The 23,753-nt window shown below is 39.2% G+C and overlaps 1 protein-coding gene across 1 annotated transcript in view; it reads left to right on the top strand.

The window, feature by feature from the left end:
- LOC135216038 (striatin-interacting protein 1 homolog) overlaps positions 1 to 23,753 on the top strand; it is a 313,064-nt gene that overhangs the window by 276,885 nt on the left and 12,426 nt on the right. Inside the window, 3 exon segments of the mRNA XM_064250984.1 lie at positions 2,558 to 2,685; positions 11,817 to 12,044; positions 15,837 to 16,140. Coding sequence (XP_064107054.1) covers positions 2,558 to 2,685; positions 11,817 to 12,044; positions 15,837 to 16,140 — 660 coding nt within the window.

Raw genomic sequence — 23,753 nt, 5'->3', positions numbered from 1 at the left:
CTAGCATACAAGTCCTTAGATACCTTCACCTTGGGCCTGGTAGTGCCAGCACAGAAGGTCATATAACAACATAGAGCCCTATTGGAGCTCCATTGGGAGGGGAATACATCACCAAAAATATCATGAGGAATAGGGGTGAATTCAGTACACACAGCATAAACCTCTTGCATGCCCTTGGGTTACCAAGAAGGAACACCCTCCACATGATTACTTGAGAGACTGTCCTCCCTCATTCAGGTGCGGCTCCATATGTGACTACGTAGATTCGTATATGTATCTGATTAATTACCAAATTAAAGCTACCCTCCTCGTACCACTCCATGTAGTTTCAATCTCTCACTCCTTCTAGGATGAACATAGCTGCGTACAGGCTGTCTAACACAGGTCACACCACATAGCATTAGTATTTTGCTTTTCAGAGACTATTCAATAGCAGGCGAAAATAGGTAAGCGCTGATTACTGCATACATGAAAGCATAAGTTTGTATGTTAGGAAAAGTAAAAATTTCTTTTTAATTTGGGCTATTTGCCTGAGTTGGAAAGGTGGTAATGTGTTGATAATAGTTGGTTTTAGGCCTAATATCCCTACTCCATCCTCCTTTGTTGGTACCTATCCACTATCTGATATCGTCATCTCTCTCGTGTTTCATTGCTCTGTATTCATCTTTTTCCATTATGCCTGGAAACTCATCAACTTCTTTTGTTGGCTGAACTTCCTCAAGACTAAAACATTGTTCAGCCCATTAATTAATAGCATTTATGGCAGCATTATAATGTCTTTGGCTGCCAGAAGATTTGCAACCAGAATGTCATCCAGTATTAGCTTTCTGTATTGCCATTAAAAGGAATTACTGATACCCTGGTCTGCAGGTTGTAGCAGTGATTTAGTATGTTAGCAGGAATATAATGTTTATTTTGCTATCTTGGTGAACAGTACCTAAGCTAGAGTATGAGCTTGAGAATGGTTCAACAACAGGACACTCTAAACAATGTCTTGGCAGTTTTGTAAAGGAAGTAAGCCATTTTTAAAAAGTTTTCCTTACTTGCAGGTAAATCTTGCATGATGCCTCAGTGTGCTTCACCTTAGTGATAGAAGGGTAATGAGATTGCAAATCTCCTTAGGGAAACTCAACGATGAATAACTCAAAATTTGGTGCTTGAGATCCAGTTTTAGTAGTCTCCATAGCAATTAAGATAATTTGTGACCACTTGGATGGCAACAAAATTGTCAGATCTAAACCTCCGATTCCTCTCTCTCACAGAATGCATACCTCTGACAGTGACACAGAAAGCATACCTCTGACAGTGACAACTCATTATCCACTCTTTGTGAATAGTGATGAAGATTTGGCTTGTAATTTGTTATAAAATATGTCAGTTTTTCACTGACGCCTATCAGAATTAATCATCCACAGGTATTCTCAATGAATTTTCTCATCAAATTTTTTTGTAAAAGTTTTAAAACATTTTTTTGCAGAATCCTAATAATGGATGGGCATATAGGTTAATTTGTCTGCAAATATAATCTTGGCAAAGGTATCTGCTGTTGGCCAAATTTTATTTTATAGGCATTTTCACAAAGGAGATTAGAGATATTGGCCTTGTGTATTTTAAGACTTGGCACTGAATTGTGGTTTGTTTGCCATGGCTTCCTGAACAAATCGGTTCCATTAATATGGGATATCCACTAAGTAACTGAACTCTAGTATTTAGGGCCTTCAGTCATAAACAAAAGGCTTCAAACTCCGTATCTGTGCTATCCTGCTCATCAACAATTTGTAAGAGACAACTTTATGATAATTTCAGAACTAGTTGAGTCAGCCATAACATGGATTCCTCTGTAATTGTACAGACATGTGCCATTTGTAGAGTCTGTAAGGACTAATGTTATGGGTCTTTTGATTGGCCCCCTGTTTCTGCATAATTCTGTAGACTAATGTTGTGTCTATTGTATTATTGTCAATCAAGTAGACCTGTGTCTCCTGGATTGGCATTTCTGGTAATTCTGTAAACCTGTGTCTATTGGATTGGACTTCTGTTCATTCTGTAGAGCTGTGTCTCCTGGATCATGTTTTTTTTATTCTGTAGACTTTTCTTCTGGATTACAAATTTATATGTTCAATTGTCACAATCCAATTTTTTCCTATTATACAGGTATTAGGTATTTTCTCATATCTGTGTTGGGTATATATGTCAGCTGTAAAGTATAGTGTAGTATAGTATTTTTTAATACAGTTGCTACAACTGAAAGACATCCACAAATATGATGACTGAGTTTGCAGAATGGAATGGATAGTATTTCAATGGTAACACATTTTAACAAGGAAACTTATAAAAAAAAATTGTACTCAGCCCTTGCTGCATACCTAAAAACCAACATTTGCAAAAGTAAAAAGGTGGTTGCCACTCCGTCCATGTCATGGGCAGCTCATTGATTGTATGTAGTGAACATGTCTACACCAATTTTACAAGCAGATAAGGACAAGGAGACTAATTTTTTAATGCTAAATTAATGATTTGAAGAAGATTTTCAAGATTATTGTTTCTTATGTTACAGGCTATGCTGCCAACATTACCACAGTGTATGATTGCCCTTTTGAAGATTCTTTTAGCTGCTGCACCTACATCAAAAGCAAAGACAGATTCTATAAACATAATGGCTGATGTGCTTCCTGAAGAAATGCCGTAAGTATTTAAGGCAGCTTATTTAAAGAAATTACTCAAGATAAAATGAAAATACCCCTTTTCCCTAATGATCAGAGTCCTTGCACTATTTATTTTTGTAAATATATTTTACCCACTGGTAATCAAGTATTACTGAAAAGAAAAATCAGTAAAGCCTGTGTTTTTGGGAATGTTAAGGTCTTCCCTTCACAAAATATTGTTTGTATAAAAGTAACTTACCAAATAATTACTTAGCTAACTATTAGCCTCACACAGCATTCTAAATTCAAAAATTGTTCATACGCAGAACAAACCCTCAGTCTTAACAATAGGATAATCTTCTTGCACCAGCAAAGAACCACTTAAAAACAATTGAAGATTGTAAAGCAAGGAATCTGTGTCATTTGACAAATCATAAGTATACAAAGTGGAAGCTGGTCACCGACCAGGCATAGAATCCCATGACGCATCAGTCTTTCTTTGACCACCTTGGAGAGTAGTCGCTTGTGCTCTCCTTCCCAAGCCGGTTGCTTTGTTTGTTTGTGATTTCTTTGTTTCAGTGTGTTTGTGTGTGTGTATGCCATGTTGGTTATCGTGGAGTCCTCCAATTCTTCTAGGCCTCATCAACGCAAGTACCCCAGCATTCAGGTGCTGATCTTTTTGTACCATTACTGATCCTTGCTCGGAATGTCGTTCCTGGCCTGTGTCACAGAGGAAGGGATTCTCAAGAAGAAGGAGCATCGTAGAGTATCTATTCATCCTTCTTGGGAAGGGTTTCCACCTCATTTGGACAATTCAGCATCCTCTTCCAGAAGTGTTCCTTGTGTGCCAGTTTTGTCGCTGTCTTCTTCCTTTTCTTCCATCGATTCATTGTTGGAAGTATCGGAAGTTGCACAGGATGAGATTATGTTTAATGTAGGCCCCTCTCCCGTGGGATAAAATGTCCTTCCCAAGAGGGAGGAGGCTATGATTTCTGCTTTCTGCTTTATTTCAGATTCCGAATCAAACAATGGCAGGTGTTTGGGCATCTCTAGGCCTATGGGGTGCCCCCTCTTTGGATGGCCTACTCTTGCATTTCTTGGCTGCTCATCACCCCTCTCCGGTCCCCTCGGCAGTCCCCCCACCTCTAGGTCTATACTACTTTGACTCATGTGCTGCATCCTAGCAGGATACCTTTGTCAACTTCAACACTTACTGGGTTGCTCTTTATTGTTCCCCCAGTGAGGCTATCGACCAGCTCTGCCATTCGAGTTGTTGTGACGTCGCTCCCAACATCCTCTCAGCCTAGACGTCAGTTGCCGTGGCGTCTCTGCCTCCCATTGTTGTCACGTCATCTCTATCTTTGCCTATGACATCATCACAACCTTCACTGAGCCATTGGAGACGTTGTTTCAAGCTATGACTGAGAGGCATTCTGCTCTCTCTGGCAAGAAGAGTTGTAGAATGAGTGATTCTTCCTCTCCTCCTCTAGCAAGAGATGTTGTAGAGGGAATAAGTACTCTCCTCTTCCTCACCCTTGAGTTAAACGGAGAATTCTGGACTTTGTAGTGTTGTCATCTGCAAGTGAGAGGAGTGCTTTGCTGACTTCCTCATCTCCGTATCCTTTACCTGTTCCAGTCCTCGTAAAGATGATAGGCTCTGATTGCAAGGTTGACAGTGCTTGCTACGACACTGTCTCCTGCATCTTCTAAGGATTCTTCTCTCTGCAAGCATGTTGCGCTTGACGGTCAAGAACACGAGGTGACTCAGGTCCATGGATGCGTTTCTTGTTTGCCTTCCAAAGGCCGGAACCATAGGGATCAGTTGCCTTCATGATGTTCGCTTCGGTGTTATTCTCTATCTAGAGACCATGCTTGTGTGTCGTCGCAAGGCCATGTACTTGACTCATTGCATATCCATGTATGTGATTTGTCCCATGAATGTGTGCTTGGTTCATAGCACAAGTGCATACATGGTTTGGCTTAAGACCATGTATGGTTTTTACTGTTTACGGTTTTCTGGAACCCTCTGTTTCAGGATCTTTAGTAGTTAGGGACTCCACTTGAACCAGTGGGAGGCATGATGCCTGGCTTCCTAGGGAGGCCTCTCCAGTGCCAAAAAACTGACAAAAAGAAGGCTTGGAAGGATGAGGATCCTTCCAAGCCTTCTTCTTTTTGTCAGTCTTCTTTGCCAGAACCAGAGGAGGGAGAGAGCCAGGAGTTTCTGTCTTCTTTCTTAGAGGTATTGATGTCATTCATGAGTTCAATAATCTTGGGTGCAGAATGCAGACTCGGTTTTCTATGACCCATATGGGTAATAGAGCCCTTGCTAGGTCCAAGGCAAGATACTAAGGCCTCGTTTGAGCTTCCCCTGTCGGGGCATGGTTGGTCTATCTTGCAGCGTGTTAACGTTGTGGTTTCGGACTGGGATGGCTCTCTGTGCTCCAATAGGTCCTTGAAGTTCCTTCCTCCTCCTCTCGTGTGGCATAGGAAGTATTATTCCACCAATGTGGTTCAGGTGATGTCCCATCACCTTAATTCGGACGTGATCTGTCTTAAGCCTGGTTTGACCCTGGATCAGGTCAGGTCTGAGGGACCATCATTTTCTTTGCAAGAGGCCTTGGCTATGGAGGTTGCTGCTTCTACCATCTTGTTAAAATCCTGTTCAAGGTGTTTGAGGTGTTCAATTTTCAACTGGAGAGTGAGTGCTCTCGCAAAGAGGTTCAAGAATGCCACAAGGATGGTTGACTCCATTTCGGCAGACCTTCTGGGCGTGCTGTCGTGTATGGATAAAGTTGTCTGCAATGGCTCTGCAGAGCTTGCTTCGAGAGAAGTTACACCCTTGCAGAAGGTAGCCTTGCTTTTCGTGGCTCTGGATCCCTCCCATTTCTTCCGGCAGGCCATGGTAGAGCAGATAGTTGCAGATCTGCAGAAGAAGTCTACTCAGCACCTCCTAACTCAGTCTTCACACTCCAAGCCTTCTTCATCGGCGCCCATTCAACCAAAGTTTGTCTCTCTGCTCCAACAGCACCGCTTTATTGTGAAGAGACGTCAGTCTCATTCTAGATCCTGCTCCAGCCTGTGCTTCCATTCGAAGTCCGTTAAGGGGGCCGGCCGGAACCCATATATTTTGGGGGTATAGGGCAATAAATGCAAAGTCATGAAAAAATTCATGGAGCTTCGTTTGGCAATGGAGAATACGTATACGAAATATTTTGTCAAACTTCCTCTTACTTTCGTAATTACAGGGTAATTAGTAAGCGTAACTCAATAAGCCAAAAACATTGATCCATACAAGAAAATGCAATATTTCTTCTGTTATCTTAAGTTTTGACAATTATTGTCACAGAAATTGTGAGCAATGGCGTCTGTAGAGATTCCATGAGGCGGCAGGAGGGAACTTTGTTTACCACCTTCCAGTGCGAGGAGAAACCTCTTGTAGTGTACATGTTCGAGTTTTACCCCTGACATTCGTTTGCTTTTATGTATGTTTATCTTTGTTTCGGCAAGAATTTCATCATGTCAAAGAGGAAAATACAAGGAAAACATCTCGCTAACATACAGAAGAAGAAACTTTGCTGTAATAAGCCGAAGTAGAGAGAGATAGAGAGAGAGAGAGTTGCGTAGGAAGGAGTGCCTTGTCTTGCCTGACGCAGTGCCCCAGACTACGATATATGAGCAAAGGGATCATCATTTACGATTAAATTATGATAAATAATATAGTTTTGGTTTATTAATACCCAAAACAGAAGTAAATTATGATAAATAATATAGTTTTGGTTTATTAATACCCAAAACAGAAATATGCATTCATAATCATTATTTATTCACATTGTCTGTATAAAAATACAAAGGAAAACTGAATGCCCGTATCTCAAAACTATACTTATTGACCTTCAAAATCTATCTTCTCACTTAGTTTTAAAGCTATAGCACTGAAATCTGGTATGTAACTCAGAAAAACATTATAGAACAATCAAATAAAGCCCTTTTTTTAATTTTTTTTTTTTTTTTTTTTTTTTTTTTTTTTTTTTTTTTTTTTTTTTTTTTTCTGATTTATAGGGTTTATTTTTGTTACCATAATGAAAAATTCATATCTAGCAAAAAAATGACTTTTAGAAAAAAACTCCTCATTTGATTGGAGGTCTACATCAGGTCTATATATGGTAGTAATCCCAGGTCTTAATATTAAATATCAAGGGAGGAGATAGAATTTGAAAAATGGTTATTTTTGGGATTAATCGCCCTGGCGTCACAAAACTGAAGGTCAGAGGCAAAAATCATGTGGTTTGGAGATGTCCCAAGTCACCTTATCCAGAGGTATGAATATCAAAGTCCTGTCTTTAAAAAATGGCATTAGCCGGCCGGCCCCCTGAAGAAGCACTCGACCTCCAAGTCCCAATCAAAGAAGTGAGCCAGAAGTCCTTTGTGCCCCAGTGGGAGACAGGCTCCTCAAGTTCTGGGAGAAATGGGCTCACATGGGAGCAGAGCCATGGATTGCCAAAGGAGGGCTACTGCATCCATTTTTCCAAAAGCCCTCCTTCAGTTTCCTCTCCTATTGCACTGGCGGCATACTCGAGAGGCTCAGAAAGACATACAGCCCTTTTGAAGGAAGTATCCTCCCTCCTACTGAAGAAATCCATAGAAGAAATAGTAGAGGTCCATTACCAGATATTTCAGAATTGCCTGTTCGTAGTTCCCAAAACATCAGGGGCCTTGAGACCGGAGCTGGACGTAAGTGGTTTTAATCACAGTCATGTCATCCATTCATCTGGGTGATTGGATGATCACTCTAGATGTGCATGCTTATCTGGACATCCCAGTTCACCCAACATCCAGGAAGTTCCTCAGATTTGTCTTCCAAGGGAAGGTCTTCCAGTTTTGGTCTCTGCTTTGGTCTTTCCACGGCACTTCAAGTATTCTCTTGAGTCCTCTCTCCTCTCACCAAATAGCTTCACCTGGTATGCATCAATATCAACCTTTATTTAGACTGCTGGCTTCTTCGTTCGACGTCAAAAGAACACTGCACTAAGGACCTTCAGACAATGCTTCATCTCTCCCAAGAATTGGGAATCCTTCTAAATCTCCAGAAGTCCCAGTAGGTTCTGTCCCAGGAGATTCTCAACTCTTGGACTTCTCAGGCTTTTCTGTCCCCAAAGAGAGTCGTCAACTGCATTTAGTCAGTCACCAAGTTCCTCTCTCTCTTTTGTCGTGCTTGGCTTTACAGTGGATGAGTCTTCTAGAAATGCTAACTTCAGTGGAGACCTTCGTTCCATTGGGCAGGTTACAAGAAATCTTCCATTCTTCCTCAAAGCCAACTGGGATAGGAAGATTCAGCTGGAATCAGTGGGCTTTCTTATAATGCAGGAGATAAAATCCAATCTCAAATGGTGGCTGCCAGAAACAAAGTATTCACATGGGGAATCCCTTCTTCCTCCCAACCCTGATCTGGAATTTTACTAGGACGCTCCAGATCTAGGCTGGGGAGCTTCGTAGGGTCTCAGGAGGTCTCCAGGACATGGTCTCCAAAAGAGACGAAGCTCCATGTCAACGTCTAGGAATAGCCATTTTTTATCTCGGAATTATGTAATGGTGTAATGGTGACAGGTTTACTCTGGTCTTGTTGTTATGGTGCTGTGCCCAGGACAAGGGCATGAATATTTTATACTAAGTCATGTCAGTGGTCAGGCATTTCCCTCATTGCAAGACTTCCACCGATGTAGAGGCGACTTCTGGCTCATTGCCGCGCCACTACAGGTTAAGACTAGTGCCACCAGAGGCAGCATCTGCTGCTGTAGCTCTCTTACCGGAAGCAAGTGACAACACTGAGCCAGTGTTAGCCATTCTTCTAGTTCAATAATAACATTCCTTTAATGCATTCAGTTAGTTTAGTCCATTCATCCCACCCCCCCTGGCAAAGTGGGATTCAGCTAAGTAATTATTTGGTAAGTTACTTTTATGAAAATGATATTTTTTACAATAAAATTAGGTTTTATAAATTTACCAAGTAATTACTAAATCAGAGCCTGCCCTGCTCCCCCCTGATTTTCATGGACTTAGCGAGAATAAATAAGAATGACGCCGTTGGCTTCTGTCGCTTGCGAGCTCCTGTTGCGGTGGGCGGGACCTGTCACCCCCCGCATTGCAACAGTCACTTGCGTGTGAATTATTGGAATTTAGGATGCTGTGCGAGGTTAATCATTAGCTAAGTAATTACTTGGTAAGTATATTTATAAAACTTCATTTTATTATAAAAATATCATTTCTACAGAAACAAATTTTAAACTCTTTAATTCCAAAGTAACCTTTAACTGTTTGGGATATACTCAGTTGCACAAAGCAATATTAAAAAAAAGAACAGTTCCACTATGCCTGCTCAGTCAGCTCCCTAGTACTTGATGTACATACTTGAAGCTCCTCATATTACTGTGCCAGTCTCCACCTGGGAAACTGGAGAAGGAAGAAGGATATTAGAGTTTATATGTTTTATTGCAAGAAACAATTTATCACCACCTCAGTTATCATAAAATAACTTGAATTGCATTTTAGGAAGGAAGTGAAGCATGTGAATCTATGAAGGAAGATTTTACCCCCAGATGTTAATTAGAAAGGAAGAGGACAGGGATTTGGCAAGGGCACTTCCTAAAGGAGTATTCCTGTGGTTACAAATTTGCAGTGAAAGGATCTCCGTGGGGCCTTCCATATATAATGGGTCTGCATTAGAAAAAAAAACCAGATGAGTGCCATGGGTACAAGGGATGTAAAGCAAAAAATTAATGTAAAATGTTCATATGGCAAGGTTGCAGTGAATGGATCTCCAGACTTTGCTGCCCTTCTAGATGTAATGGGTCTGCAGTGAAAGATAAAAACCCAGAAACAAGCATCATTGGTAGAAGGGATGAAAAGCAGCTACTTAATATAGAAATAAATTTTCATGTGACCATCTGTGTAATGAATGAATATGAGGAAGAGTGAGAAAACTCTTGAAACAATACCCCTGATGAAATGCCACAAAGAAGTCAAATCCCTACCATTAAAAAACAAGTGGCAGCAAAGTATTCAGCAACACTTGGTGCTAGCCCTGGAGATGGGAGGGAGCAACTAGCAGATGAAAAGCTAGGGCAGATGAATGGGCAGTAATGCCCAAAGCCATAAATCTGAGTAAGGCAAGGCCCTCTTAGAACCCCTCTTCTGAAGAGCATTTATTTGGATACAAATGAATAACCACTTGATTATCAATGAGGTGAGTTTTAGAATTAATTCAGAATTTTAAAAGATATGAAAGATCCAGGAAATTAGCTCTCTGATATCCCATTTTGGAAAAACCTGAAATTTCTGTGTGCCCAAAGTCATAAAATCTCTCCCCTAGAAGAGGTCAAATAAAATTTCTTGAACCAGATGCTTCACATCAACTCTATGGAGTTGATGTGAAGCTGTTAATTGATCAATGTTTCTCAGCCTTTTTTTGCCGGTGGCTTACCTAAGATCTTATAAGAATATGATGGCACACTTGGCAAAATTTAAAGAGTATACACTTAAATATTATGAGATGGAACCACAGACTTTAAAAAAACCTAAAAATATGAACTTATATTATTTAAGCATTTAGTATATTCAGTCAATGTACAGCTTACTAGTGTGAAACCTGTGCCTGTTTCTTTGTTTACTTTAATATTTTTGAATGTGTGGTAAGCAGGCCCTCTCTTCTTCAGCTGAGCGTAGTCTTTCTTGCTTCTTAGTTTTGATGTTATTCAGGGTTGAAAAGCCTAGTTCCTGTAGATAAGAAGTTGAGAATTGTAAGAAGGGATAAAGCTTGTTTTTAGCTAATATGGATATTCCTCTTGTATAAAAATCCAAAATTCATCAATGGGTGCTGCCGAATATTTTATTTTAAGCCCTCTATCAATAGAAATGGTGGCCAGTTCTTCACTAAACTGGAGTCCAATAGTAGAAGGAACATTTATGAAGGGATTTTGAATCTAAACTTACTTTTCTGTGCTCAGTGATGGAAAAATAATGGTTGATGTTTTCACTGAGCCCTGTCAGATGGGTACTCACAATGGGAATCATTTTTTTTTAATGCAAGCAGTAGTACGCATTGAAGGAAACATATCAAAATTACCTGAGCTTGCTCTGTTTTTCCAAATAATAATTTTCTTTTTTAGGGCTACCAACTTATCTCATGAAGTGAGAGTATTTTCATTTCTACCTTGTAAGTCACTCTATTGTTTAATTTATTAAATATTTCCATTATGTATTCCAGTTTAGGCATCCAAAATTTGCAACGAAGGTATTCACAGATTTTTTCCTGTTCTTCTCGGTCAAAAAAGTTATTAATTCCTTGTGCAATTTGTGAACACAAGTTAACACTTAACCTTTCGAATGCCACTGAATTTTGGTATACATTAGTTATTTAACATCCTGGGAGTCTATTTCTTTGCATAGTTATTCAAATAACCTTCAGAGACCTACTTTTAATATAATTGACTATTTTGACTACTTGGTGCAACATGTTTTCAACACATTTTAAATCTTCTTGCGATATTTATAAAACGAGAACTTCTCTCTGTAAAAAGCAATGAGTACGAGTAAGATCTGCATTTTGTTTTTCTGTGAGAGATACAAATCCTTTAATACAGCCTCTCATACATGGACTTTGTGAGTGCAGGTGCTGACGCAAGGCTTCCAATTTCATTTTTTTAAAGTAGCCTGTAATCATATAAAAAAAATAGGAAGTCTTGTTGCTTATTCACATGAAACCGAAATCTATTGCACCCATTTTTAGCATTTTCCAGTGTGCCGTGACAATGTTTCATAGCACACTTGAAATAGTCTCATGGCACACCAGTGTGCCATGGCATAGTGGATGAGAATCACTGTTATAGATACTAGTTCAGTCAGTGGTTTTACAGGAAAATTACCCTGCAAGTTGCGTGCCAGTGACTCTATTATAGTATGGTTGATTATTCTTAATAGTAAGTCATATTTTTGTGGTATATTTAAAGTGGGAAAATTGTTTTAAAACATTAATGATGATTTATTCTATTCCAGTTGAAAACTTACTGATTTTGGTATATAGAGTGAATGTAACAGCTTTTAAGTATGGACAGGATTATTTTAATTGTGTATTAGCCACATTAGTGTTAGTCCTAATTTCTTGTCTTTTTCTTTCAGAATGACTGTTGTTCAGAGCATGAAGTTGGGTGTAGATGTTAACAGACACAAAGAAGTCCTTGTGAAGGCAGTCTCAGCAACTTTGTTGCTTTTGCTCAAACACTTTCGTATCAATCATATATATCAGTTCGAATTCATGTCTCAACACCTTGTTTTTGCAAACTGCATTCCACTTATTTTGAAGTTCTTCAATCAAAATATTATGGCTTATGTTCAAGCCAAAAATACGTAAGTTGTCAGGAAATATGTTTTTTGTTATATAAATGCATACAAGTAGGCAGGCAGTAGTGAATGTTGGCATATGCAAAAATATTGCAGGTAAAAAATAACCTAAATGTAACCAGGAATAGCCATTTTTTTGTTCTGGCATTATTTTTAGTAATAAGTTTATAGATATATCACATTAAAGGTAAATTTATGAAATTTAAGATAATAAGTATTGAAACTTAAAACATACTTATAAAAAATATTTTGATAAAATTAGCTTAACAGACATTACTACAATAAATGAAAAGATAATGACAGCAATGTACTGTTATGTGTTTTTACATTGAAAGGATAATGCCAGGAATGTCCATAGCACTAATTTTATTATATTTATAAATTAGCTGACATGTATTCATAATGTATTTAATTACAACAAAATTGAGGAACGAGATGATCATGTGACAAACATGATCAGCATAACCCAGCCCTAAAAAGATTCCACTTGAAGAATTGAAAAAATAATATCCTTTAAATATGATCAGATCAACAGATTATAAACCCAAGAGGGCTCCAGAGGGAAATCAACCTGCAGAGAGAGAAAAATCATCAGAAGATAGATATATATGAGGGAAGAGAAAAAATATATATTGGGTAAGAGAAAATATAACTGATACACTTAAAATAGAGCAGACATCAGCAGTGAGCAAGAATGAATTTGCTCCTCATTTAAATAATTGGAGATTAGAAGATTCCACAATTACACTTGGCAAACTATTCCACAATTTAGTTGTAGTCAAGATAAAACTCTTACCAAACAACTTAGTAGTATTAAACCTGATGCTAGCAAACAATATCCTTGTGGCAGTAGCCTGCCAATTGTTGTGAACAAAGCCAGGTAGGTCAGGTAAAGAAGAGTGCTGAGGATATTTGTTGTTGTAATCAACAAGCATAATAAACTCACTTTATTTCTATGCTACAAATCAGTGTTATGAGTTGGTAAGATAAACATGACATGATAACTTAATTGAAGAATTTGAGATGAGAGTCAGCACTAGAAGACTCACTAGAGAATGGTACTAGTATTTCAAACAAAGAAGAATAAGAGTTAAAACAGAAATAGTAGCATCATCTCAAAACATTTGAAAAAGTTTTGCAAGATACCAACTTTTTGAGAAAGTGTAAGCAACATTACATATACGTAGTATGTTTCTCAAAAGTCGGTTTTATTTCAAAAGTTACATCTGAAATCTTAAAAGAGTCATTGATATTTAAAATCATCCCATTTAAATGTAAATTGGGATGGAAAGGCAAAAGTGTTCTGGATCAACTTTAGAAGGGCTAAGTTTCTTACCTTAAAGCCAACTCCACTTATGAATATGTGCCAGAAATCTGTTCAAGGATTATGGAACCACAAGCATGTTCACCATTCTAAATGTAAACACAAAGTCTTTCTTAGAGCTATGCAGACTGGTATTTCATATTGATTTCAAGAAATTTTACTGCATTTTAATAGTCTTAAAATCAATTTCATTGCAATCATTTACACATTTAGAGGGATGACAAGCAGTGACTGCACTGCAAAACCAGAGTATGCTATATGAGTTATATTGAATATAATTTGCTGAGAATCTTCTTAAGGACATTACAGTGTACCCCATATATTCGAGTTCTCGGCATTTGCGGACTCACATAATTGTGGATTTCTCTATGGACCATATCTACTCAGTATTCACGGGAAATTCATGTATTCGTGGTACAGGCAACCCCCCGGTTACTGTTGGTATCGGTTACTGGCATTTCGGTTTTACGACACTTGTTCCATATACTATTCGTAAGTGGGTTTTACCCTCCATGGGGTTTATAGCACCGTTGTCTGGTTATCAGTGGCTTAGGCCAAGTGCCAAGACAGCCTCATACAATACAAACATAACAATTATGCATCTTTTCCTTGGCTCTTTTAAAAAGTTAGCCTTTACTTTGCTGTATCCAATAATATAGTATTCAGTCTTATATTATTATTTTGATATAAAATACAAACAAACCGATCATGTTTTGATTTGGAAAAATCAGCTGAGGGCGGAGGTAAGATTATTTCGCTGTATTTACTTAATTTAAAGTGATTTTCTTGCTTCTATTAAGCATAAATTAATCTCTGGAAACTCTATTTATATGGGACAAGGTTATTTTTTGTCATAAGTATTTTTAAGTTGAAATAGGCATATTCTCCTTGGCTCTTTTAAAAAGGTATGCTTTACTTTGCTGTATCCAATTACATAGTATGCATGTAGTCTTATATTACTATTTTATTATAAAATACAAACAAAGTGATCAATGTTTTGGTTTGGAAAAATCAGCTGAAGGCAGAGGTAAATTTATTTTGCCCTATTTAACTCATTTCAGACCAATTTTTGTGCTTCTATTTATTGTAAATAGATCTCTAGAAACTATTTATATGGGACAAGGTTATTTTTCATCAGAAGTGGTGTAAGTTGAAATACAGACAGCAGTCCCTGGTTATCGGTGGGGGTTCTGTTCCCGGGGATGTGCCTATAAGCCAAAACCGCCATTAACCGAAACTCAGCGATTTAGGGCGCCATAACATAGGACAATAGTCTTTTTATTTTACCTGTGAATAATCAACCATGAGTTATTAAAAATCTAGTGTCATTTTGACAAAAGACAATGGTTGGTATGATTATCATTGTTATGAAGTAGTTTAACAAGACCAGGTGACATTGTTACTCTTGCATAGGGCTCTCCCAAAAGATATGTTCTTAAATGGTATAGAAATGGAATAAGGTAAAATTTAAGATAAGACAGCCATGTGAGAAGAGGCTAAATGAAACGCAAGAAAAGTAAGAGGCAGAAAGAAATGTTGCAGGGCCTGAAGAGATGCTAGAAAGAACCTTCAATATTGGTTACAGTGTGTTGCATAAGGTACACTGTAGGGGTGAACCCCTACTTGATATGAAGTGGTTCTGAAGTATAAAATATTTTTTGGAACTCATGTTGCAGTACAGTTGAACAAATGTGGTAGAGTTAGTAGGTTATTTTATGGTAGCAGGCATGCCAATTGTGTATCTGAGATACTTTGGTACATGGCCATATTGTTACCTTTGCTATGTATATACAAACAGCATATGTCTTGGGTAGCTGAGAGATGGAGAGCTAAGGCGTGTATACTGTTTAGAAAGAGTTTTTGGGCATCAGATTCTCTGTCTTGTAGGGTTTGAAGAAGAGTGCTTATGCAACACAATTTTAGTGCAAAGGTGGGTGACAAAAAATAGCAAAATTAGTAGGTATTGTAGAAATGTGTTGAGAAAAATGTGTGACTTTTGGAAATAATACAGGATTCCAAAAAGCTGTACAAATTTTCTTGGGAAAGAAAAAATGCCAAGATTATAGTGTTTATTAAATTATATTTTAGGACAAACAGATTGAAGAGCATGTTAAAAAAGGTAAATCTGTGGAGTGGCTGGAAGGAGATCTGATCGTTTTCTGGTTGCCACAGAAGTGAAAATACAAGGAAATAAAAATTGTAGTTGAAAAGTAATGGATGTTTGTGTGGTGAAACTTTACCAAATTAAACACTACTCACTGTAAAGAAGTGATGTAGATTTATTTAATTTGCAGTATAGAGAGAGAAATTAACCACTATTATGTGTTGACACATTAAAATGTAAATACTATACCATTTATCTTAAAGTTACTGGTATTATAAAAGGCTTAGGTTAAGGCAGTTGCTGTAAGCTGGATGCTATATTAATCATTGTCAGTTATTATATTTTGACTTTTTTATATCTTACAAAACAGGATAGCGTTATTAGATTTCCCTGCATGTGTTATTGGAGATCCACCAGAAATGACTGCTGAAGCATTAGAAGCTGGTAGTGGCAGTCCAATGAGTGGTAATGTAAGTCCAGGCGGAAATGGAAGTCCCAGTGGTGGATGTAATGAAGGGAACATGAATCCAACCAGTGGTGTGTGTTGTTGGAGAAATATGTTTTCGTGTACCAATCTTCTAAGAATACTCAATAAGTTATGCAAATGGAAACATTCTCGTATTATGATGCTAGTTGTATTCAAGTCAGCACCAATACTTAAACGAACATTGAAGGTGAGTGAATTTGTAATTTCAGTAGACTCCATCCTTGGTGTTTTCTGTCTTTAGTTCTACACATAAAAATTTTGTAAGGTGTATTAGTCAATAATTTTATGTTTGCCATGAGGATATGGATGAATATAATAGTAATAATTTCATAATGGTATCCATATAATAAATTTAAAATAATTTGAAACTTTAGATGAAGAAAATTTATAGACTTTATTGAAGATCACTTTTGTTTCTTGGCCCAAAAATATTAATTTCATGAAGGTATGTAACTCCTTATGTATTAATCTATGTATCAACAACTTGAGCCATCTTTCACTAGATTTGTTGTACTACTATATATTCTCTGTAGTTATTTGGCATTTCAACATGATCCAGTCCTTGAATGTAGGGAATATAACTTTTGCCTCAACAGTCAGATTGGTTTGGGTGACCTTCTAAATTTCAACTTAACAGCAAATGACAATCCTTGGAGACAAATCCTCAAAAAAATTTATCATTTTTAAAAATTTTATGTAGTCTACCATGAATAGTTACAGTTAACTTACTACGTAAATATAAAATTTGATATTAGTCTACCATTAAGTTACTTTTATATATGAAACTTACCAAGTAATTACACAGCTATACAGTGGACCCCCTGTATTTGTGTTCTCCAGATTCGCAGACTCACACATTCGCGGATTTCTCTCGGGAGCATTTCCCCGCATTATTCGCGGAAAATTCGCATATTTGCGGTATTTTCTATGAAAAATATCCACAAATTCTTGTTTTTTTTTATCAATTTCATCATAAAATGCATTTTTGTGATAAAACTATTAAAAAACCAAGTACCAAAATTTTTAGTTGGTTTTTCTTGAGTATTAACTAACAAAACAGTTTGTTTTTAGCATTTTTATAGGGGTTCCAACTATTCACGGGTTCTAACTATTCACAGGAGGGTCTGGTACGCATCCCCTGCAAATACGGGGGACCACTGTAGTTTCAAACTTGTGTGGCAGCTAAAAAATTGAAAATTGCAATAGTACTTCTTTTGTTTTTGTGTAGGGGAAATGCCCCCACCATCGAGAAGGATAGGTACAACACAGCTGAGCAGCTCAATTTGTTTCTGCCGGTCAACGACTGAACATTAGCTCTTCTTAGCAGCTAAAATTTAATTTTGTTCACCTGATCGTTCCTTGGTGGTGTCGTTTGGTGACTTACTTGTTTGTTTTGTTAGCCTTGTTTCTAACCCTAATGCCATTGCCAGCCTTGATGCCCACATAGATCATGACTTTGGGTTCATAGTCAGTACTATGGAGCATTTGAGTGCTTCAGTTAAAGTCCTTACGTACAAGTGTTCATATCAGTGAAAGTGCTAGTGCAGTATGTGTAGAGGATGTTTGCCCCCGGGTAGGTGCCCCCTCAGCTGATCCAGTTGTAAAAATTTGGTTTACTTAACCCCTTCATCAAATTCGTATTCCTCTTGAAAAAATTCCTTTGACATAAGGACAATAGTCTTATTCTTTACCTCTTGGAGTTCTTCCAAGGTCAGCTCACAGTAATTTTCACTTTGCTTGAACTCCTGCAGTTACGATTAAAAAATCTTAGGATCCATGCTGTTATCCTATAGACCTTTTTAACCTTGCTGAATCCAGAAATATAGGGGGAGCAACTTTTCAACACTAGCCAACTTAGGGTGACTTTACTGTTTGGTCAAATGAATAGTTCAACAAACTCATCCTTCTCAAAGTATTCTTTAATAGATTTGGCCACTCTTGCTGGCAGCAACAATGCCATCGGCTCAAGTTTTGGAACAGTCTTTTTTTTAATGGGAGCCACTCTTGCCTTCGCCATCATTAAATAAGAGTTGTTCATATACGAATCAAACCTTCAGTCTTAACATTAGGATAAATGCTCAGCGCCAGCTGGAAACCGGTAAAGTTTAAAATAATTGTGTAGCAAGGGACTATTGGCACCTGTGCTTGGTCACGAGACATGTGGAGCCACCCACATACCCCTCATTAACTCGTGACCCCGTTAGTTATTTTCTTACGACCTTTAAGTGAGGACGTGCTTTGCTCCGTCCTTTTAAAGCCGGTTTAGTTTGCCCCCTGTTGTTTTCTATTTATTGTTTGGAATTCCCGGGTATGTGAACATGAAGCCTTCTCATGCTGCGTGACTTCCTGGATATCACGAGAAGCAGATAAATGCCCTGTTATTTTCTTCGACGGTTTCGACGTTGAAGTACTCATCGTGTAGTAAGTTGTAGGTGAAGAAACTCTCAAGGTACGGTTAATTCGTTACCTGTGCTTTGGAATATCGCATATTCATATGGATTGCCTGTAATCCAAAGCTTTGATGTATCTGGATGTGCTTTGGGAAGTAATTATGACTATTTGTGCTCCTTTCCCTGCGGGGAGAGGGGTGCATCGCCATCTTGTTTTCATTCTAGATACATGGGTAGAGAGGATGCAGGTGTGTGGTCAGCGTTAGGCTTATCAGGAGAACCAACCCATGAAGGACAGTTGGTTTGATGTATAACGTCGAGTTGCCTCCCAGGATCCCACGTGATGGATGTCCCTTTTATCCTGAAATGCACTGAATGGCAGTCGGATGCGTCACCATCTGTAAAGAAGCAGATAGTGCAACAAGGCAGCCTTTAATGTCAGGTTGCTATGCCTACAAGAATAACATCAACAGCCTTCCACTTCTGGTAGGGTGCTGGCTTCGCATTCAAGATACTCAGTGACGTCATAAATATGGCGACCGCCATGACGTCACTTCACAGCTGCGGCCTACACGAAGACATGCTTCCATTTTCATTTTGAGGTACAAGAGTACTTTACAACTATGCTTTCGGATTGGATGTTTTTAATGCTCATTGTTTTTGAGAGAATTACAAGCGTTAGGAGGTATAAGTCACATAATGGAAAAGACACAAGTCTTTCCTCTGTATCCTTCCGCTTAGGCGTCATGAAGCTTAGGAGACTGGCTTTGATGCCAGTGCATTCTCCTGCCAATCCTGGAAAAATAGGGACTTCGTAGCTGATCCTAGAGCCAAGAGGAGAAGTTTCTTCTCCATCTTCGAGCCAGGATTGTTACATCTCTATTATAATGATAGCACAAGAAGTAGTTGTAATTGTCAAACAAGTGAATGATGGAAAATTAGTCTACTGTGGCTGCTGTGACGAGTTGGTAAGGCTAGAATCAGGGACTTCATGTCTGATCCTCATGCCAAGAGGAGAAGAATAATTTCTTCTTCATCTTCAAGCCAGGACGGTCACATCCTTATGAAGTAGAAATGCCACAAAAGGTTGGGTCTCTTGATCTTGGCTGCAAGAGTACCATAAACAGCCTCATGCTTCCATCAAGCGTGTTGACGTCATAGCCAAAGCCGCTTGCAAGTGGCGGTACTCATGACGTCACAGCCTACTTATTCTCGATTTACTTCGCTGCCTCCAGAACCTAATACGCTTTCTGACTCATTGGTACACCCAGGAATGAAGAATAAATAGGATCTAGCGGTGAAATTGGCTAAGTAAGACAAAAAGAAAAGGCATGATTCGTCTTCTTCGTCTTCTTCTCTAGATGGTGTCATAGCCAAGTTCGATGGCATCACTGAGTGTACCAGTCAAGCTTTGGAGGATACGGGATTTCGTGACTGATCCTCGGGACAAGAGGAGAAGAGTAAATTCTTCTTCATCTTCGAACCTGGACTGTCACAGCCCAATCAGCAAGAAAATCAAGAAGTCAGTGGCTGGTAAGCTCAAAGCAATCGGACGAAGCCATTTACAAGAGTCCAAACGAGCGAAAGCATCGGCGGTCGCTGGGCTAGCGGCCAATGTGGAGTTGCCAGTAGTGACTACAAAGAGTCAAAGAGAGACTACAATGCCGTTGTTGAACTTGATACATACGCCGATGCTTTTACAAATGTTTTCCATGGACTCTAGATGTCAGAGTAATGAAATTTGATAAAATTGCTCTCATATTTGTATATAGGTTGCAAACAGATACCTTCTCAAATCTACTGACTGTAATATTTCAAGATTGAGCCATTAGTGGCCATTAAAGATCAAAGGTGCCGAGGCCGTATGGTTGGACGACCATGACGCATGCAAATAGATACCTTCTCAAATCCTACTGAATATTCGGGATTGAGCCATCAGTGGCCATTAAAGATCAAAGTTGCCGTGGCCGTATGGTCGGAGGGCCATGCAGTATGCAAATAGCTACCTTCTCAGATCCTACTGACTATTCGAGATCAAGCCATCAGTGGCCATTAAAGATCAAAGGTGCCGCGGCCGTATGGTCGGGTGGACATGACGCACCTGGACATTTGTCAGAGGGTAGGAGTGAGTCAACGTCTCCTGTGGCTGAACACAGTGCATTAGAACCGGAGGGAAGGGGAAACCAAGAGTTTGTGGCTTCGTATGAGTAGGTGATTGATTTGATTAGTCAATTCAATAACCTCTCGGGGAGCACAGAGACACCTACCAGCATGCTTCCCCCTGGGATTGACATGGTGTTTGGTTTGAAAAAGGATACGAAAGTGTATGAATTACCTTGTTCTAGTCATGTAGAGTCCATTTTACAACACGTAAAATGCACGGATTGATGGAAGGATATGGATACCTCTTAGTAATCGTATGCAGCCTGAATGGTGGGAATTAGCATACTTTGGATTGACTCCAGAAGACTTCAGACCTTTACAGGTAAGAAGAATTCTCATGTTTTATATACTTGTTGGTATAAGCTGGTTTCTTCCAATAAGAATATTGACCAAATGCTTCGACTGTTACACAAGTAGTTAAAGTTAATCGAAAGCTTGGTTCCTTCAAAAGTATTGTAGAACCATTCTTCTTAATGAAATCGAATGGGAACTCAAGTCGAAAGGAAGAGGTTAATGTCTTTCTTTCGCCACTTAAGGTAGCCAAGCCTAAGTAGGGCACTTGTAACCCAGGATGCTATAGCCAGGATAATTGGGTCATACCTTTTAGCCTAACAAGTGTTTATATTCGTAGCCTATTCCAGCCAGTCCGAGTGTACTACTATTATCTTAGTTAATCTGAGTAGTAGTTCTTAGCTTAGCCTGTCCGAACTAACTGGTTTGGGTATACATGTGCTGGCTTGGAGCAACTAGTTGCGGTTTAGCTTTCGAGCCCACATTTACTATCTTATATTAGTCTGAGTGGTACAATTCTTAGCTTAGCCGGGTCCGCTTAGCCTAACTCATAGGTTAGGTGGTTCCGACATACATGTCAACTTAGCCTAACAGTGGGTTGATGACTTAACATGATCTGGTTGCTTGAACATGCCCTTACTATCTTTAGGTTGGGCGAATTAGTAAGGTTATAAGTATAGCCAAGCATAGACTAGTGCCTAGGCTACCCATTTGAAACACTTTTACCACCTCAGCCTAGAAGGTTGTGGTTGTAGCCTAGCATGGATAGCCCAAACTTTCTTGAATGGTTTTACCCTAACCTAAGTCATTTAGTTTCTAGATTTTTAGTTTCTAGATTAAGCTAGTCTATACTAGCCTAGCCTAGTTAAGTGTACATCTCGGATAGACTTAGCCTACCCTAAGTGATGGAGGAGTTAGCCTAGCCTAATTGGAAGTGTTAACATAGCCTAACCTAACCAAACCAGGGTCCTAGCCTAATTGGAAGGGTTAACATAGCCTAACCTAACCAAGCCAGGGTCAACCTGGTCCTGCCAACTTAAAATAAGTTAGTCAATTCTTAATTGACTATACCTACTTAGACTAGTCCAAGTGGTTGTTGGCTAAGTTAACCTGGAATCTGCAAATGAGTCTCTTCCATACTGGTCTAGTTTCTATATTGAAGTCATGAACCTAACATAGAGGGTTTGAGCTTCAGTTGGCTAGAGCAAGGCATTAGTACCTCATCATATCTGGAAGGGGAAAGTGGGGAGTTTCCCATTCTTCAAGAGTGAGGTAGGGTGAAGTGACGTTGGGTAAAATTCTGGGCTAGGTTACTCGAGAATAGCACCATGATGGTTTCTGGCAATATAGGATTTCCCTTTGGAGGGTAGCATATTGAACATATGCCCATATATTGTAACAGGTCACTGCATAAGGTGTTTCGTGGTTGGGATCTTAGTTTTTACAAAAACACTGAGTTGTTTAATAGCTCTCCTAGGGCTGAGGGCTGCCCTGAAGGATTGAATATTTTTTACGTGGCTAGGAACCAATTGGTCATCTAGCAACGGGACCTGCAGCTTATTGTGGGATCCGAACCGCACTATATCGATAAATTATTTTCTATCACCAGAAATAACTTCTCTGTTTCCGCGTTGGCCGAGATGGGAGTAGGACCTCGGACCACCGGTTTGGCAGATAATTGCACAAACCATTTATTGAGAGAGGAACTCGTATAATGGAAAAACCATGTAATAGCTGTCTCAGGGGTTTCACCCTTCGAGGAGTCTGAGGATTCCATTTGCAATACTGGGAACAACCTGGAGGTTACGCAAACTCTAGGTTCTACCTGTTCCGCCATGTCCGAACAGAAGGATGGGTTCCAGTAGTTAAGGAGGACCCAGGATGAGTGACTGATAAAGTTTATCGTAGCACAATCATCGCTACCAGGTTCGTGTGGGGAAGAGGCACCACCGATAGGTAGAATTAATATCTCAAGGTCTGGAGGTTGACCAGTATCCCCTTTCGAACTAATAGTTCTCAGTTTTTGGGTGTAGAGTGTCACCTCGGACGTAACACGACTCCAAAGATCGTTAGCTCATACATACAGAATGACTCTTTGGCCGTGACTGCCTGTATGGTGGACGTTTCTTTTCATTAAAGGCATTCAGTCAGTAGACAATGATCTTGTGGAGAGGTTGTCAGAACAGAGGGAAGAATCTCTGTAATTACATGTTTACATGCATGGTGATATACATTGGACTGGTGATTGGGCATGTGAATATCGCTTCACACTGACTAATCGTCAGATGAATCAGGAGCAGTGAACTGGATGGGGCACATAAGAACTCCGATCTGATAAGTGATAACATACTCTGTATCAGAGTAGCCTTGACAGACTACCACCAGGTACATACAGCAGTCACGTTACAGGAAACTGACCGTGGATGGGAGTCTTCCTCTGACCTCGGTAGAGTGGGAGTACTCAATAACCAGGGTTTTGACATAGACTCAAAAGTAGTCTGGAACATCAGTTCCAATTGGCCCCGGAATCTGAGATAATGAGTCAATGCAGCACAGGTCATGATGACAGTTACATTTCTTATTCATGCTCATTGCGGTGTGAGTATGTGTGAGGGACCTTCAGCAGGGCCGGCTTTGACTTGTCAAAGTACTCTGTGGTTATAGAAAGAACTACGTCACCTAGAACATTAAGGTGGTAGACATAAAAGAACAGGCCAAACAGAGGCGATCGGTCAAGCCTACTCCTTGTTTGTCAAGTTGTACCAGTGAGGTTATACAGAAGAGAAGGTCATCAGAGGAACATGGGCCTTCTGGCATTTAAGAATATATCTGTTAAAATGATCGTGACGGTTGTTCTGTGACTGTATCGAAGCTCAAAATTGAGCAATTTTAAGGTGTCTGTCTGTTCATTGAAATTTGAGGGTGGGTTCTTTGTTATGAGATCCACTTTCAATTT

This window comes from Macrobrachium nipponense, chromosome 6 (genome assembly GCF_015104395.2).
Source record: "Macrobrachium nipponense isolate FS-2020 chromosome 6, ASM1510439v2, whole genome shotgun sequence".
In the NCBI taxonomy this organism is placed as follows: Eukaryota; Metazoa; Arthropoda; class Malacostraca; order Decapoda; family Palaemonidae; genus Macrobrachium; species Macrobrachium nipponense.
Note: the sequence above shows the minus strand (reverse complement) of the source record. Positions and strands in the feature narration are given on the sequence as shown.